Source organism: Bacillus rossius, chromosome 6 (assembly GCF_032445375.1).
Source record: "Bacillus rossius redtenbacheri isolate Brsri chromosome 6, Brsri_v3, whole genome shotgun sequence".
In the NCBI taxonomy this organism is placed as follows: Eukaryota; Metazoa; Arthropoda; class Insecta; order Phasmatodea; family Bacillidae; genus Bacillus; species Bacillus rossius.
This window is the reverse complement of record NC_086334.1, coordinates 18271189-18290424: the sequence shown is the minus strand read 5'-3', so window position 1 is coordinate 18290424 and position 19236 is coordinate 18271189. Positions and strand designations below refer to the sequence as shown.

At 40.8% G+C, this 19236-nt stretch overlaps 1 protein-coding gene and 1 non-coding gene across 3 annotated transcripts; both read right to left on the bottom strand.

Annotated features, from left to right (window-relative positions):
- Positions 1 to 483: 483 nt before the first annotated feature.
- Positions 484 to 9702, bottom strand: LOC134532748 (uncharacterized). Of its 2 annotated transcripts, none has more exons than XM_063369560.1 (4): positions 9377 to 9702; positions 5611 to 5898; positions 4550 to 4850; positions 484 to 1480 (listed from the first exon to the last, which is right to left on the bottom strand). In XM_063369560.1, the coding sequence occupies exons 1-4, from the start codon at positions 9523 to 9525 to the stop codon at positions 1262 to 1264; spliced, it is 957 nt and encodes a 318-aa protein (XP_063225630.1). In that variant the 5' UTR covers positions 9526 to 9702; the 3' UTR covers positions 484 to 1261. The 2 variants fall into 2 exon arrangements, with proteins under 2 accessions (XP_063225630.1, XP_063225631.1); XM_063369561.1 differs by having other exon boundaries at positions 4652 to 4850; positions 9377 to 9673.
- Positions 9703 to 16577: 6875 nt separating this feature from the next.
- Trnag-gcc (transfer RNA glycine (anticodon GCC)) lies at positions 16578 to 16648 on the bottom strand. The gene has a single exon. It is a non-coding gene; the product is annotated as a tRNA-Gly (tRNA).
- Between the last annotated feature and the right edge of the window lie 2588 nt (positions 16649 to 19236).

The window sequence follows — 19236 nt, the reverse complement described above, 5'->3', positions numbered from 1 at the left end:
ATCCGACACTAAGAGTGGACCAGGTCAGGGGGGGATTGAGGCAAATTCCATGGAGCGAAATCTGAGTCTCATACACGGGTAATGTCGCGACCCTGTAGAGAGAGTTTCCTCAGTTTAACATTCCCTTCCGCTTGATGGCACCCATTTACCATCCATTCTCGTGTAGCACAAATGTGTAGAGGCTCCCTGACATCAATTTTAAAGTGAAATACTTTATAATGAGACTCCACTGTAATATCTACCTGATAAAGCCAGCCCAATCACAATATAAGTGAATGTGTAACCACAAAAAAACTGTTTTCTTATTGCTTGTTGTCTATCTTAGAGTACCACCCTTCAAGAACTTTTTACTTTCAATTAATATTACAGTGGCCTATCTTGTCGCCTTTTTTGTTAATGGTTTGCAAAATGAAAGTAAACTGTATATCTGCTCATATCAAAAATGGGGTTTGAAAAGAAATTTAAACAATAAATTCAAAAATGTTTGTCACTTTAAACATTTTAATCATAATGTACAAATAACTTCATAAGGCCAGTAGTATAAGTGCAGTACATTACAAGAAACTCACGTAAGATGGACTTTAGGAAACAAAAAATGTCAAAAATACTGTTACTAAACTTTTTTTTTTACTTCAAATACTGTTCTTCTGGTAGCAATAAAAATTAAGTGGAAACTGATATCACAATGTCTAGCAATCCTTTCAGTTCTGACCTCACTATGACCATCACAACTGGCAGTGTATAACTTCTTCAGCACTCAGAACGTTAAAACACACAAGTATCTTCTTTAGTGTCAAATAAAAAATTATCATTGACATCAACCAATATTCAAAAACTGTTAAAATTAAGTTCATATATTTGTGTGATTAACTGCTGTAATTATTATGGGTGGCATTTATTAAACATAAAATATATAATATAATTCCATCTCACACACTTGATTGTAACCCATGAATTCAAATAGGTAAATCATAATATGCAAGTGTGACTGAAAGATGGTAACTGACAGATCTTTCGAAAGTGCTCAACTAACTGGAATCAAACTATGTAAATTTTTTTATAGTAAATAAAGTCCAAACGCCAGCTTGCTCAGTAAATCTTCGCAGGCTAGTAAAAAATAAAAACATTTTTCTTTCCCTCCTCAAAGGAAGACTGTGCAAGCCGGCCTGAACAAAACTTTTACTCCCCGCAAGACTGATGCGAGGTCACGCGATCTCAAAACGGCACACTCCCAGTTCCCGCGCAGATGCGAGCGACGAGGCTACGCGTCGACGAGCGAGTACATGACGGCCGTGTCCTTCTCCCGGGGCTCCTCCTCCTCCTCCCCGCCCCCCTCGTCCTCGGAGGAGCTGCTGCTGCTGGAGTCGCTGTGGCGTGCGTCACGGTACGGGCCCCGCGCAGCCGGCCCTGGCACGGCCTCGCCCGTGCGCAGGCCGGCGAGAGCCTTCAGCCTCTCCGTCGCGTGTCGCGCCTGCACCTCCTGCAACCACGGAGCGCTGCCCTCAGCCTTTGAATATATATATACTGTATAGAAGTCGCCAGCCCAGGTTAAAATTTCTAATACGGTTTGAGGTAGTTGGTTGATTCACCGCCGCAATCGCCACCATCTCTAGGGCATGACTTGTGGTGGTCCCTAGCGGACAAGTGTCGAACTCTTCAAACACCCCTTCCCCCTCCCGTTGAACGACCTTGAGCTGCAGTGAATGATAGGTGGGGGGTGCGGGGGAATGACAGCGGGCGACAGTGCTGAACTCTAACGTGTAAATAACAACCTAAGAGACGATACAGGGTGTTACGGCAGCGCCCTGCAGCGGTGAAGTTCCCAAGCTGCTCATCATACGCTTCTGAAAAACGTAGAGTAAATCATATCCACTCGCGACTTCTATACAGTATATATATTCAAAGCCTCAGCTCAGGAAACAACACAGCCTGGCTCACTGGACTTTCCTTTTTTTCATTCAAGGGGGTACTACCCTAAATTATTTTGCTTCAATAATCTGTTGTTTTTTTTCCACATTATTTTAAATAACTTAACTAGTGTACATTGCTTAAAATGTTTATTTATTTGTTTTTAAAAACTATATACGTACTTATTTAACAGTTTTTAGAAACTTAAAGGCCAGTTTTTATGTCAACTCTAGCACGTAATTGTGCTGTATACAGTTTCAAATTAATTGTATGTGTGTAGCTTTTCACATTCATAAAAAACTAGTGTTAGTAGGATTGTGGGAAAACCAATTTTTTATTATAAAATTAAGTAACACTCGTCAAAGGCTACAAACAAACTATCAATTTACAACAGTATAGAACATGATTACATGCTCTTAATTCATGCTAGGGTTTCAATAAAAATTGGCCTTTTAAGTTACTAAAAAACCTGTTAAATAAATAAATATACAATTTATAAAACAATTCATATATAATTAATCATAGTTATTTTATGAATTTATATTATTATATATATAACTGATATTAACTGAATATCATCTAATCGCAGTAAAACACCATGCAAGGATTCATAATTATGATCACTTAGCGTGAATTTTTTAAGCTCCAAAATAACATTTAAGTAAATATCTGGTGAGATAATTTGTGAGGAAACAAAAAAAAATGAACAATAGCTATTGGATTAAATGTAGAGGAAAAGCCCTAAAATAATAGTTATGTAAAGAAAAATAAATATCTCACTCGCCATGTGATACTGAGTCTAAAGTAGCCAAAATAATTACAGTTATTCCATGCAATCTTGGCTATCAATTTTTTTTGTATCTCCTGTTTTCATCAAAAATGAAGGTAGTGTTGTGGCCATACCCAGACATAAATGAATAAACGAATTAATTAGGTTCTCATTTCTCATCGACACTGAGATAACTGTAGATAAATGAGAGGTGAAACTATGGGATGGAGCAGCCACGGAACGCACTGACGGGAGAGAATGGCAGTGACCCGGAAAAACTTGCCAGGTCAAGGAAACGTTTGCCACATTGTGACCCCACCAGCAAAGCCGGATTGCTTGGGATGAGATACGTGATCTGAGCAAGTACGACCAATCGCACAAAAGAGGCCCAGGAGTCGCATATCCAGTACACTAGCCATGTTTGTTTTCTCTCGTATGTAAAATAGTGAATTGAAGCGAATTGCAAGAAATGAGTTATGTTATTCATGACTACCAACTAACAAAAAATCACAATAAACAGGAGTTATAGTTTTTTATTTAGGCTTAACGTCTCTCAAACAGCACGGTAATTGAAGATGATAACACACAATGCAGAAAAGGGACATATTATTATAAGTAATCAGTTGTGTCCTGGTGTTAGGAACCATCCCAGCAACTGGCTGGAGTGATTTCGGGAAATAGGAAACAAAAAATAGGATGACCACACTGGCATTCAAACCAGGTTCCTCTGAAATGTAATTCCAGTAACTCAACACTGCGTCATCTTGCTCTATGAAAGGAGTGTATTCAAAATCTTTCCAATTGTTGGTGGGAATGATAAACATTTTATGATTTCAGGGTAGGAGGAGATATATCCCTCACATGTCCCCTCTGCGTACACCCTTGCTCTAAGAGGAGAAGAACGTATCATTACATAATTGAATCTGATAGTGACAAAACTGTAAATAAAAAAAAAATTAAAAAAAAAAACAACAACAATTGCCTGGGCCGATTTTAGCTTCTTCTCTGATCAAAGAATCTACTTAGACTCACTTTTTGTTAAAAATTGAATTAATACAAGAATTAGCTACAAATACATACTAGATAACATAGGCCTTAAGAGTTCCTCAATTCCACAGCCATCTATTATTCACCTTCAACAGAAACAATGACATCTTATTCAGACTAACAACTAATTATAATAAACAGGATCTATGGAAAAACTATCATTAACTATAATTAATACTTACTTAAACAATATAAGATGTTTCTCATTCATGTCCTGTTACCTAATGTTTGTTGTGGTACCAGCCCTAACTTTTTATTTTAATACGTATCTCAATACTTCTGCTGTATGTCTCATGTTATTAATATTTTAACTGCTTTTTTTTTATGTGAATGATGTGGTATGTCTATGTTGTTTCAGTTGTATTTGTTCTCTGTAACCTGTATTGTGTTGTCATATGCTTTTGTTTTTATGTTGCACATTGCTTCCAGTCAGTGGCGTAGCCAGGATTTGTGTAAGGGGGAGGGGGGGGGGGGGGGTGTTAAGAAGCATGGCCCCCCCCCCCCCCGTACTAAAGCGGGGAGATCAGGGGTCCTCCCCCGGGAAAATTTGGATTTTAAGGTGTAAAATAGTACTAATTTAGCAGTTTTCGGTACTTAAATTTAAATATTGTAATGGTAAAATTTTTATTAATTTTAATATGAAATTTGTTTGAGTGATGAATAATAAATTAATTAAAGATTTAGTGCTAAGGGGGGGGGGGGGGGGTTGAACCCCTAACCCCCCCCCCCCCCCCCCCCGGCTACGCCCCTGCTTCCAGTCTCCCTGAGGAGTGTTAATGTGCGTCTTCAAACGTAACAAAGTGTGCCGAGGCAATGCCGCGTCACCTGCAGTCTGGAGGCCTGCTGCTTCTGCAGCTCGAAGGACTCCTGCAGGCTCACCAGCCTGACCTCGTCGTGGACGAGAGGGGGCGGGGTGGCCGCGGTCACCTCCCAGTGGTGGGGCTTCCTCGGGGGGGACGCCACCGCGTCCACGCTGCTCCTCAGCGTCCTGTTGGGCCGGAACCTCTCCCGCTTCCCCGAGCCGCTTCGCTGCTCCAGCTTGCCGCACAGCGCCTTCACGTACCCGTCGACCGCGTCCTCCGCGATATCTCCCGGCTTGACCAAGCTTCTCTCCGGCTTCTCGAACCTGGTGCAGCAACACAGACTTGTCATTTGTGAGCCAAAAACTGGACTTCTTTTGCATAAAGGGGAACCAAGCAAACTATTCGAGAGACTGAGAGAACAGGTTGTTACATTAAATATATGTAGCTAAATGGTGGTTGGTTCAGTGCATTGCAGATGGGCAGCACAAGGTACAAGGATCTCTGTTCTACCTACTTATAAAAAACAAACTTATAGGTTTCTTTATGAACTTGTTGTAGTTAAATCTTTTATATAAAAGCTGTTCAATTGCGGATCTTAAAAGCCTCCGACATAATACAGCAAAGACTCTTTAATCTGGTATGCTCAGAACCATGGCTGTGTTGGATAAGCGATTTTTGGCGAATTATTGAATGTCAATATTATTTTTATCGGAATCCCAAAGAATAATTAATGTACAGTGCAATGATATTCAAAACAAGTTGTAATGTGATGCTCTATGGCAAAGAAAAAATACAAACAAACTTTATTCTTCAAAAAACCATTCAAACAGATTATTATACATACACATTTACGAGTTTTGCAGACATAGCCAACTTTATAAAGTGTCAGATTAAATAATGTGCCTAACCAAAGATTGCCAAATTTGAGTTAGATTAGATTTTAATATCAAACCTCTTGAAAGCTGCCAAAAAAAATTTAAAGAAATAATAATTTTATGTAAAAAATAATATCTTTTTGACACAATGCTCTTTACATAATATATATCCCACTTTTATATACAGAAACTATTTTAAATAACAGACCTGTGCTGTTTTTTGTGCAGCGTAGTTCCTGAGTGGGTTGCAATAATTTTAAGTGGGTCAACTTCGCCTTCACTTTCGTCATCGCTGTCGAGGGCTGGAGTGTCTTTGGTGCTTTCCTCAAGTTTGTCTCCTTTCTTCTGCCATTCCAATTCGTCAGCTGTCAGACTCAGCTTCGACAACAAGCCACACGCATCGTCCACCTTGTCTCTCGCTGTCAACTCCGTGAGCAGCTTCTCGCGGAACTGGACGATCCTGGCGCCCTTGTCTGGGAGTTTGCTGATGAAGGCTCTAAATTGAAACAAAACTAACATTATGTCACAAGTATGTGAACATTTCAGTTAAGTTGTGATGCACAGCTTCATAGATGGTAGCAAACAACAAAGACAATGCCAAATAGGTGATTTATTATAATAGAATAAAATGAACATGTATACTACTTTTTCTCATAAGATTTTCTAAAATAAATTTTAAACCTTTAAACTAATAGGTTGACGTCCCTCGGCTTGAGGCCCCCGGTTCCCTGCTTGCGTGAATGTCCAGTTATGCCCGTACTGCTCTGCGGAGAGGGGGTCCAGGCCAACGTGGCCGGGACCGGGAACTGCGGGACCTGGAGGGAGGAGTTAGGTGGAGAGGAATATTGGTAAATTGTTCCAATAACGGTTCGATGTTGACGGTTTTCACGAGCCCCTTTCATTAACGATTTATGACCCTGCCGCAGCCTGGCGAAACCACCGCGGAACCAGCTCCCTTCCCACGGCGACCCAGACTCACGTAACACCGTAAGGTCCGCTATGACGTCCCGGCACAGATTGAGGCTGCTTACACGTAATACTAGTCCCGTTAAGTTACACCACGAAGAGGCGCTGTGCGCGTGCGCCCTGTTACGTAACGTATGGTCCGGAATACTCTGCGAGTAACGTCTCTCGGAGACTCGTAAACTCAGTAACGCGGCGAATGACTCGCGGAGGCAGCTTGACTGCCGTACTCTGCTGGTAACGTCACTTGACGACTCGTAAACTCAGTAACGCGGCGAATGACTCGCGGAGGCAGCTTGACTGCCGTACTCTGCTGGTAACGTCACTTGACGACTCGTAAACTCAGTAACGCGGTGAATGACTCGCAGAGGCAGCTTGACTGCCGTACTCTGCTGGTAACGTCACTTGACGACTCGTAAACTCAGTAACGCGGCGAATGACTCGCAGAGGCAGCTTGACTGCCGTACTCTGCTGGTAACGTCACTTGACGACTCGTAAATTCAGTAACGCGGCGAATGACTCGCGGAGGCAGCTTGACTGCCGTACTCTGCTGGTAACGTCACTTGACGACTCGTAAACTCAGTAACGCGGCGAATGACTCGCGGAGGCAGCTTGACTGCCGTACTCTGCTGGTAACGTCACTTGACGACTCGTAAACTCAGTAACGCGGCGAATGACTCGCAGAGGCAGCTTGACTGCCGTACTCTGCTGGTAACGTCACTTGACGACTCGTAAACTCAGTAACGCGGCGAATGACTCGCAGAGGCAGCTTGACTGCCGAATGACTCGTGAACTGAAAACGAAGGTTGGCCACGAGCTCCGGGTACGCGCCTCGCGAGCAGCGCGGAGCGGCGTACTCGACCGTCCTCGTTCGAGCCCTGAACACGACTGACTCTCCCCGCCCGCCCGCGGGCTGCGGGGAGGGGAGGGGAAATCGGCCGGCGTGGGAGAGAGCCCCGTCTCGCGGCGCGCCAGGCTGCAATTACATACTAGCATACGTGCGGAAACACAGAATATTCACAGCTAAACGAAACATTAATCACAACAAGTTTACAGAATTAATAAATTATATACAATATTTACACACTCGTTGAGGCCCGTGACCATTTAGAAAATATACACAAAAACACAGAATCCTCTCTTGCGCAAAAGGCTCATTAGCCTGCTAGGGCGCACGCGGGTGCGTCCCTGGCCGTCGCACTTCACTGGGGAGAAACACACTACCTCAGGCCCCCGTCGGTGGCCAGGTACGGCCTCTGTATCTGGGAGGGTACGACGACTGTCGTCAAGGTATTTCAGGAGTTAAAGGGTTTCCATACACACACACACACACACACACACACACACACACACACAGATTCATACATACATACACACACAATTTTAAAAGATTTTTTGGTTATACAATAGATAAAAAAGGGTTGGGGGGGGGGGGGGGGAGCATTTTAGGAAACCATCAATGAACATGGATATGAAGTTTGTAAAGCTGATTTTGGTACATGGTGACAACGGGATAAGGTTATCCAAGGTTTCCTTGATGTAGTTACACTGCATACTGAGGCAATAGCAGTCCTGATCAGGAACAATCTCACCTTTACTATAAATTCGGAATGCCATCATTATCCTGCCATAAAATGCACGAGCAAATAACTCAAAATACAGTCAGATCAAATTTTAAACTTAAGTTAAAGCCTATCTAATAATATTAATTAAATTATATAAAAAAAAAATTGAAATTTGAAATATTTAAGAACACTAGTAATAGATAATTTCTTTTATGCAGTTGATGAGTAGAATGTAAATAACAAGTTATTCTATTACTTGAATTTCTTGCACTATCATAATAAAATTATATTTTTCTCTACCATTGTTTTAGTTCAAAAGAGTTTTGTATTGTCTTTATCCATGTGTATTCTAGATTGTAAAGTGTAAATATAGCCTAATTATGTATTAAGGCCCGATTACAATTGCAAAGTCCCAAATTGTGTCCGACTGATACCGTACCTATTGCTAACGGGTCCACATGACTCTTCGACATGATGGATAGGATGGACAGTAGTCTGAATCTCCTGGTCTGAATACAGTGGTTAACATCAACGTTTTGTCCCAATCCATATACTTTGGTAGCACAGTAGAAAAACAACTCTCATGATATTTGTTGTTTCCAGTTCCAGTTACAAAAAGGTAAACAAGACCAAGACAAAATATTGTTAGTGACTGACGCTTTTCAAAGGCCTAAACACAAATTAATTTTTGGCAGTGTTGTTGGAATTCATGTATTACCATCTACTTTTGCCTTACTGAATGACTAAATATTATAACTTTCACAAGATAAAAAACTTAGTAACGTAGCTGCATACTCATCTACAATGCATGAAAACAATGAATCACTTATTTTGGCATTCTATATTCTGAAATCAGACATTGTAATTTAAGCAGGGCAGTTTTAAGTGCACAATATTTTGTCATTCACATTTGAATAAAGACACGGACTGCACAGAGATTCGGCTACACTATTACAGCACAAATAAAATTTAAGTCACTATATTTACATTAGGCGAACCTAGGATGGTTAATTACATGATAAGCTTTTGAAAGAACCTGACTGCGCTTTGATATTTCAAAAATAAATAAAATAAGGAACTAAATAATTACATGTTCACGTTTGCCTTTTATTTTAAAGAGTGCTACCCCTACAGTACACAATTACCAGGTTCATAGTATAACTCTGTTCCATTGGTTAGTAATGAATTGAACTGAAATGAAACGAAACATTACCTAACCTAGCATTAAAACTGTAAATTAGTAAACTTAAATATCACTATCCGGGTTTGAAAAATGATTATGAAAATGCAAGTAAAAAAACTTCATTTTCGGATATTCGCTTTTTTTTTTTCAGATGTGACCCTCATAACCTAAAATTAACAATACAATCGTAAGAAAGTACAATTTAGGCCTACCAAGAAGACTTATCTAAAACTTACTTGCAGAAAAGATTGAAGCTTACTCACTTATTTCCTATGAGTTTATTTTGTCTGTCAATAAGTTCCAATAACATGTGTCTAGGTAACGAGCTCAAATCTTCAATATATCCCTGCTTTTCACGAACGGAAGGGGGTGGCTGTCCAGGTATTTTCTTAATAATCCTATCAGGAATCATACTTCTTTCAATAAAAAGTTTAACTTGGTAAAAATAAAAATGTTGAACTAGAAACAATGTATTTTTCTAAATAAACATTTTTTTCACATTTTAGCAGAAACGATTTTCCCCTGTTTACTTATCAAAGCGCCAATGTTTTGAAAATTTTTAAAATTATTAACCAAAGAACCAATATCCAAAGTATAATGGTAAATGTTAGGAGAAATAGCTTTCATGAGTTATAAGCAGTGCAAAATTTTAATACTAACAACATTATTTTCTGTTCATTCAGTTATAATACAACAATATTAGAAATAAATGACTTTAAATCAATATCAAACTGTTTTTGGCAAACTAAAAGAATAATATATTCATACGCCATCTTTGATTCAACAATTTAGTTACATTTACTACCAACGAATCAGATTTTTTAATTTGTCCCAAATTACAATACAATAGTCCTATATCATATAACTTTATAGTTATAAAAAGTAAAAAATATAATTTTAGCTCTTCGATGTTGTCAAACTTTGTAGATTATTATAAGTAAAGTAAATTAAAATAGTCAGAGATTTTCTCCTAGTAGCTACATGCTAGAGCAGATTTTTTTTTATTCCGCCATGTCTATGCACAAATTTTGTGAGGCCTTCATGACTGTTAAACGATGTTTGTTTGAAAACATAATTCATTTAACTCCCTTTTGAAAGTACTAAATGCCCCTGTTTTCCACAATATCTACACTGTTTCTTGAACCTATGGCTTCGTGCGCGATTCGCAGCTACCTTGTCTTTTTTTTTTTTTTTTTGACATGACATCTAATAAATCGATGAACGCCGGCTGCACGCACGAAAAAGTGTCCCGTTACTCACATTATCCTATTACGCACATTGTCCCGTTACACTGTGTCCCATTACACTCATTGTACGCTTGCGCCGCATCTATCTCTCTTCCACTCGATTGGCACATCGATTTGACTTTTTCGAGGCACATTAAACTTGAAACACTCCCATTCGTTTCCTACTTTTCCTATCATCGTCCTATCAACAGAATAACACAGATTGGAAGTATTTAAATAGCAAACATGTATAAAAGTTATAGTTAAAATAATCTCTTCGTTAAAGTAATAAACATATTTGAATTAATGAGTGCAAATAAAAGTAAATTTATCAATTAAATTGTAGATTTCATTTCACTCCTTCTTTTTATTGCTGTCGTCCGGGTTCTCAAGTTCGAGGTCCAGCGTGGTTCCTAGCGGGAAGGCTGGTTTTCTACTGAAAATGTGTCCGGGAGGGTGCCAGGCTAGCTTTGTGGCTAACCACGAGTTGGGTCATTGGGTGCGAACGCCCCTGCGTGGCCCGCTAGGAACGGCGGCGGTGGTCGTGGTGGGAGGGATCCCTGGCTATTGCCAGTTACTGGCCCTACACAGCATAGCACGCTGATTCCTGACTGGATTAGGGTAGTTCACGAAATAACATACACAGGTTCGGTTTTGCACTGTCGTATACATGTCGCGCACGTGGTGCGGAGTGGACGTTTAATTGAAGTCGATAATTACACTTGCAGTTACAGTTACACGATGCACATTAATTTTCCCTACACAAATTACACTAAGTTGACACACGGCGCTCTGACGCGCCGTCACTATTATTAAAATCCTCACGCCAGTTGAGGTTGAGGCGGCCAATCCCGATTGCAAATGGTGACGCCCGGGCCCACCTGTGTGGACCGCGGCTCGCTATGAAATTCGCTAAAAGTCTTTAAGTCGTTGTTGCTGGTGCCTGTGCACTCGGCTTTTACCCAAAAGTCTGTGGTTGCGGGAGTCGGCCCGTGCCGTATGTTGCACTGCCCTGCGTAATGCTTTGTGCGGGGAGTTTTCGTTTAGGCGGCTGGGATAGGCCCAACACCGTAAAAGGACCGGGTGCACATGGGGAGTTTATTACGAGAAAGGTTTAGAGAGTGACTACAATAATTACCAGTAGTGAATTCAGTGAAGGCGAAAGTTGAGGACTCCCCATTGGACGCATGTCCGCCCCGGTCCGCGAGTCGCTCGGTACTGGCGTCTGACCCTGGCGCGAGGGGAGGGCTCAGCATCCTTTCGCGCCAAAGTTTCTAAAGTTCCATTATTCGGAAATTATTAAATTAATAAGAGATTGAAAGTGGCTCTAAATTCATACATAAAATAATAAAAATTAACCTAATATACAGATACTCTTTAGGAATTAGATTTAACAAGTTTGCATTAATTAAGTTTGAATATACGAGTCACACTGGAGACTGTTCGTCCCTTGTTGACTGCTCCAGTGGTGAGGGATACACAAAAATTGCGGAGGGGAACACTCACAAATGTATTAATAAAAATTCACACGTGAGTGACCCGGGCACTCCTACGTCGCACTTCCCTTAGACGGGGTTTTTAATAAAAAGTGATTAATTTATGTTTAATTTATAATGTACAGGAATCGCGGTGGCTGGTTAATTTGGGCATAGTCTTTAATTTTACCTTTTGTTTCAGTGCTCGCCTGAATCGGGTGGGCCATGGCTAGGGGTGCGTTCAGTTAGCGGGGTCGGATACTGGCGGTTTCAGGTCGGGCTTTAGGGTGGCCTTCGGTCGGACGACGTCAGTATCCATACAAAATAGTGATAATTCAATAAAAATGATTCAATTTTATTCATAAAAGTATGCAATCATTTCATCAATGTTTTGTTATGACGTTGTCATGTTAAACTATCGTCCGTAAACCTACTTTACAGACAACCAATTTTTTTTTTAAACAGGAATGCTATCCAATCACCCTCCGGTTAATATACCTCCTACAATGAAGCTGTGATCCAGCATATCATGCACAAACTACAATACAGTTTTGTCTATTCTTTTAAAACTGTAAACCCGTTCTACTTTCACTCGTCTGGGACACAAGTAGTTCCACAAGATGCATTTACATTGTTACCAACTTGACTACACACTCAAAGCAGTTACTAGGACATCTTAAGCCAAGCCAGAACAGCAGGACGATAAACAACTAAACAATTTTAGTTCCACAAAAACGGCTTGGATCTGACTATTTTCTCAACTGAACTGAGTAGTGGCACAGTCTCTGATGACTGTAGGGCTAGCTTATTTAAAAAAAACAACTCATTGTTAACATTCTGCTCATGCAGTTGACTTTGTTTGTTCCCCTTACTTCTCCATTAAAGTACCATTAAGTCCTATAAGTGGAGAGCAAATTTTTTGTGTAGTAGATCAATATTCTTCTCCTCTGTCAACTCTAATAAGGAAACAGATTTTAAATTTACCACTATTTCCTCTTTGTGGAATTTATAAATTGAGGACAAACTCATAATAAAGAGACTATCGCTGATCGGCCTAAGCATCTACAACTCTGAGAAACAGAGTAGCTGAAGTATGTGGCTATGCTAATCACTAAATAAATGCCACCTATTGCAAAATTTCTCACACCGAGACCCCAACCCTTTCCCACATAGTGTAGGGTGATAAGTATCGCCAACAAAAACCTAGCAATGAATAAAACAATTGGAGGCAAATATATTCCATATATTTACCAATCATGGCTTAGTTGTAAGCAGAAGCTAAAATATAATACATATGAATTATGAACAGTACTAATTTGCTGGCAAATAAACAAATTTGAAATTATTCAATAAATGAGGACACGTGCAGGTGTAGAGCTGGCTGGCGGCTGCCGCAACATGATGTGCGCCGCGCGCACTTGGAAGATAACAAGGATTGTCACTTTCCCCCCTCCTTCCCACCACTCTCCGCGCGGCGCCCTGCCTTTGACACGTAACTGAAACCTGATAGCTGCGGAGTTACGCGAGCCGCCGACACGTGTTTCGAGAGATTTATGCCGTCGTGTCGGCATGGAATGATGCGAAAGGCCCCAGCCACTCTTGTGAGTTCCAGAAATGGCGGCTGATATATAAAAAGAGGACATCGGCCTCATCAGAGAGTTGAGAGTCAGAGTTCAGGCGGGAGCTTTCCCGCGGCGGAGTTTCCGGGGTGATAGTGCCGCGGGTGCGGCAGAGTGGCGAAGTCCTTGGACGAAGGTTCCAGGGCGAAGAGTTCAGTTTCGGGCGATAGAGTCGCGGGCGCGGCGGAGTCCCGAGCGAAGTTCCGAGCAAGGCGTCGGGCGGATCCTCGGCGAAGGCAAGTGCGTCGGCGGCAGCGGACTGCGGCGACGGAGTCCTGCGACGGAGGTCCACGAGGGTTGCTGCGGCGAGAGTTGCGACAGAGGTGCGGCCCCGCGAGGTGTGTGAATTGTAAGAAATGAGTGACTGGGGAAGCTACAACATTTTTAAGTGCAATTGTTTATTTGCCATTTTAGAAAATTATTTGTAAGTGACATAAGTAGTGGCCACCAATAAAACTGTGTGTGATAAAATCTTTAATTGGGCTATCCTTTACGAACCTGTGGTAAATTTTAACTAGATATACACACACACAAGTAGTCATGCCCCACTTACACTAAAACCCTATGTAATCTTAAAACAATATAAGTAAATACATGAATTGCCATACAATTACGATGATACCAAATTTTACAAAATTTGACGGAACTGTAAACCGGAGGAAAAGTTCATAATGTTCGTTGCTTCGAAAAAGATCTAAGCAAATTCTACAACAATGTGGTTGCTAACAAGGTGCTTAAAAAATACATTTCAAAATTTTAAGCTCATGAGTCCAGTTCACAAGGACTAAATAAAAACCTGGTCCCAGTAGAACCAGTACTGTACCTATGCATCAGAGACTTGTGTGCTTCATAAATAGTTTATATGCAATAAAAGATGTTTCCAGCACCCAAGTCTTTTCCTATTGTTCATGCCATAGGGAAATGTGTTCACAACCCAATACAGCTCGAATGCGTACAGTGTGTGAGGCATAAAATATTTTTGATCTATACTACATTCCCACCATTTCATTTGCACTCACTAACAGTCTGTCATCTTCCCTAAAACAGAGTTAGCATATGCTCATGCCAGAACAGTTTTTCTCAGCATTGATGCCTCCAGCTAAAACATCGTTCTATTGCCTTCTTTCCATCACATCACATAAAAATTACATGAAGTTAAGTGGTTATTCACTATACAAAGTTCCAAAATTGGCCGGACGAGTATGAGCATTAGTGTAACTACAGTTCGTAAGTCCCAGCACAGTAGTTATTATGCATACAATGTTGTTCAAGATTTAATGTACAGTCCAGCTAAACACTATTAAGTAAATTGTTGTTACACTTAAATGCTGCTAACAAATAAGTAGTACTAAAGTACACTTCAGTACCCAATATATATTTGCAAAAGCAAATTATCAGACTGTCCATTAAAGTCACTGTAATGTATGGAAACCAAACTCAGTAGGCAAATTAAAGTCAAGTTTTTAAGGCAAACTAAAACTGCCGCTGGGTAGCAAAACAGGCGCGAGGCAGAGATCTTATTTTATAACAGGCCGGCTGCAGGCTGAAGATGGAAGATCGGCCTGCGGAGGCAGACAGGGTAAGCTTCTGGTCACCGAGTTGGTCTGCAGCAAGCAGGGCTCAGCTGAATAGCCCATGCCCCCTTCAGTCCCCCCTCGCTGGACGTTCTTCCTTGTAGGTCGACAATGAAGCCAGTCTCCAAAGCAGCGGTACTAGCTTCCTCCATGCCTCGATGCGCGACCCAGCGCCATACACGGCCATTGAAAAAAGCACCAGACATGCCATAATTACAGTACATCAAAAGCAGGTCAATCATGTGGCATCAAGCCAAACAAAATGGCAACTATTTTCTGTTCTATGATATTTAATGAATGAAAATAAAAATAAAGAGTTTTAAAATGAAGGCTACGTATGAACTTTTAATTAAACTGTGTACCACCCAGTTTCATGTTTTCAGTACATGCTGGGAATGCCACAAAATATGCCTTTAAGTTTATAAAAATCATTAAATAAGGACTTGTTTGGTAGAAAAAGCTTTTTATAAACAATCATGCATGGTTATATTATGAATTTATTTAAAACCACGTGTAAAACCATGAAATATTATAAGCAAAATAAGTTAGGATAGGTACTACATCTTTGACTTCTTGCGAGAATCCTACACACAACATTTGGACACGAGATTTTAATGAAAAAATATTGTGAGAAGTTAACTTTTTGCAAGTGTTAAATACCACCAAGCTCCCCGCCATGCCACGCAATCTCGTTGCACCTGTCTTATCACGACACCTGCTCTGGTGCACATTTCTTTTCAGTTTTCTCAGGAATATTCCATTATTCATAGCTCGTCGTCAGAAGCAGTCGAAAGGATTTTCGGTCTCGCCAAGCTGAGCGATGGTCGTAAACTTCGTTGACGTCAATGCGCCTCAGGTCACATGTAAAAACACACATATCGGACATACTGTGCACTGTGTGTTTTGGGTAACGATCGATACTGCAACCTGCACAATTTTAGAAACGTAGCAGATTTGTTTTTAAATTTTCGTTATAATTTGCTCGTTTAAGGAAAAATACAATCTTGTTAGATTAAGTCAAGTCATTGCCTGGTTTGCTTATTTTGATGTTAATCAACTTCTACCCCCTCCCGGTCCCCCCACCCATTTTAACTATAATATGCCTACCTTTAATAATATTAAATTTTTTATAAAGAGAGTATTATTTGAACGCAAAACCTGTTGTTTAAATAACTGTATGTTAGTCAGTTTATTAATTCTATAATTAATTTTTACTTAATTAAATAATTGGATTACTTTTTGTAAATATACTGATTCTTCACTTCACCTTGACCCCTTCAAAAATAGTCCATACGGCCATTTCCAACTAAGTATTTTAGCATGTGTGTTAAATGTTTATAAATTTAAAAATCTATGGTACGAACATTTCATAATACATCAGATTCCATTAATATCATTTCATCTCCGGTACTAATTCTCATACTTCTAATTTTTTTTCCTTTGGGATTGTCTAGTTCCTTTTGGGCCGTATGTTGGAAATACTAATTTATACATTACCTCACCACATTATATTTCTCAAAGCTAGTGATGAACACTATAAAAATATTATTTCAATTATAATAAAAACAGTTGCATCGGCCGGGAATCGAACCCGGGCCGCCCGCGTGGCAGGCGAGCATTCTACCACTGAACCACCGATGCTTCATGTTAGGTCATGTTTTTACATTTATTTCAATACACTTGTCAATAATCAATTGTGGCGTATTTATTATTTATTTGGTTTTGCATTCAAACACTTCGATGACGTAAGTAGTAGACATTCTCACAATAAACTGAAAAAGTTTCAAGATAAAATTTTTGTACTATTCGATTACATCTCTCGAATGCCCCAAACCCCAATATGCTAAAATAATCGCACTTAAGTAACCTAAGTTATATCGTGACTTTTCAATTCTCTCCCTTGTAAATTTTTTTTTTTGTATGCGTTACACCCTCTTCAATTCACCCCCCATAAACAGTTCTAGAAAAAAAAAACTAGGAATAACAAAAGTTATATACCTAATCTAGTCCGCGCACGATATTTAACTTCAGTTTGCAAGGCGAAAATTTTGTACAGTTAAACGAAATCTGTATTTCCAAGAAGTCAGGGCCTATTGTATAGTCGGCCTCCGTAGCGCAGTCGACGGCCCACCGGGCTACGGTGCGGGGGCTCCGGGTTCGAATCCCGGGTAAGACATGGGTGTAATTTGTATTGTCTTAATAACAACCTTCAACCAACACTACATTTGCACAATGACTCGGGGTGACTTAAAACTACAACATTAAGGGGGGGGAGATTGCTGGCACACTGGTGACTCAAAAAAACTTGCCAGTGTGCCATCAATCTTTTATATAAAAAAAAAAAAAAAAAAAAATTGTATTTATGCACAAATCAAATCCAATCCACATAATGGACATGGATGATCATTACCTACCTATTGATGTCTCCATTTTTTCATCGTTCCATCCTGCTTTTCACTTCATACCATCACGCTTTACAAAAATAAAATACATGTTCTGAAGGTAAAAAAAACATAAAACACAATGAAAATATTAGAGGAACATAATTTTAAAGATTTTTTTAATGGTATATAAATATGAATTAGAATGTTTTTATAATTCATCCTTTTTGTGTACGAAAGCTAAACTATTGCGTTTTAAATCAGCTTTTGTCTTGATCAGGAATGGAAAAAAAAAACCGACAACCCCCCCTCCACCACAAATAACAAAAAACTTCCTCTCCCTGGGGAGAAAATGCATTATTTTAACCCCTTAGGAACAAAAATATTCCTTCTAAAATAATCTCTCGGTAACCTTATGTAGCTAAGAGCTAAAATGTTATTGACTCTTCACTTGTCCCCTCCCCCTTCTTTTAAACCCTGGGAAGGAAGGGTTGGGACCCCACGGACCTCCCGTGACTACGTCCCTATAGGGACGTAGACACGGGAGATCCGTGGGGTTTATTGTCATAATTAGCTAGTACATCGAACGAGGATCGAGCTGCAAGAACTATTCATTACCTTCATCGATAATATCTCTCAGGTAAAGAATTCTTGTGCTAGTTCAGGTTCGTCCTTGTGTTAAAAGCACAGTCATCGTTTTTTTTTTTTTTTAAAGTCCGACTTTTAGAAAAGGAATTGAGAAGAGCGATGTAACGTCCATTCTTCAGTCGCACCGACTGTCCCGCCCTGAGTGTGTTTGACGACGCACGCAACCCGAAACCCCCTCCGCCCCAAGCCTTGCCAATTTCACGTTTCCAATGTTGCTTCATCCCCCTCCCCCCCTCCCCTAATTTTTCTCTCTTAGTGTAGTCCGTGGTCCTTCCCTTGTCCACGAGAAGTAATCGCGTTACGTAAATCTCCCGGATCATTTACCAACAAAATAGGCTGGCCGGCTCTTTGCGAAACCCAATTACGGGATGCCACACTCCCAGGTAGACGGGGAAGGCGGCGCTTTCCCAGATCTCTCCCCCCCCCCCCCAACCGCTCTTTCACAAATCATCTTCCTTCCCCCCCCCCCCCCCCCCCCCCCCCCCCCCGTGGGCGAGTTTGCATGTCGCATCGGCCCTCCTATTCATTCCTACTTCGCCGCTGCTTGCCATGCGACTGCAAAAGAGAATGGGTTTGTAATTGAATCGGTCGCAAAATGGCTAACCTAATTTGCCATGATATGGTCGAGAGACCCGATGTATATGGAGGAACCGAGGACAGGCGAATTCTAGGCTTGTCGACGTGCGTGTGTGTGTGTGTGTGTGCCTCCCTCTTTCATCAACCATTTTTTTTTTTTTTTTTTTTTTCCCCTGTGTGTGGCACAAGATAAAGAGCTCTCTCCGAGATTGAAAAGTGGGACGGGAAGGCAGGGCAGAAAAGGGAATCGCGTAATGTCGTTATTATAACCGAAACCATCGTACTGTGTATTTTCTGCGTGCCCTGGAGCGTTTCGCTCGCCCAAACACACACACGCGCTTGCACGAGACTCACAAACGGCGCGGTACAGAAAAGCCATCGAATCGTGGCTAAAATTCTTGGCGAAATGGAATATTACGAACGGGAGAGAGTTCATTACCGTGATTCCCTTGGACGCGCGGATATGTCTCTCTTTTCGCTTCGATGTTTTAATTGAGTTGGAGGTCTTTGTGCCTCTGCATCTACGTGAGCGTGTGTGTGTGTATGTTTGTGTGTGTGGAAGCGCACATTCGGAGTCGGAAACGTGGAAAATGAATTGTTTGGCGTTCCTTGTCGGACCGGAGA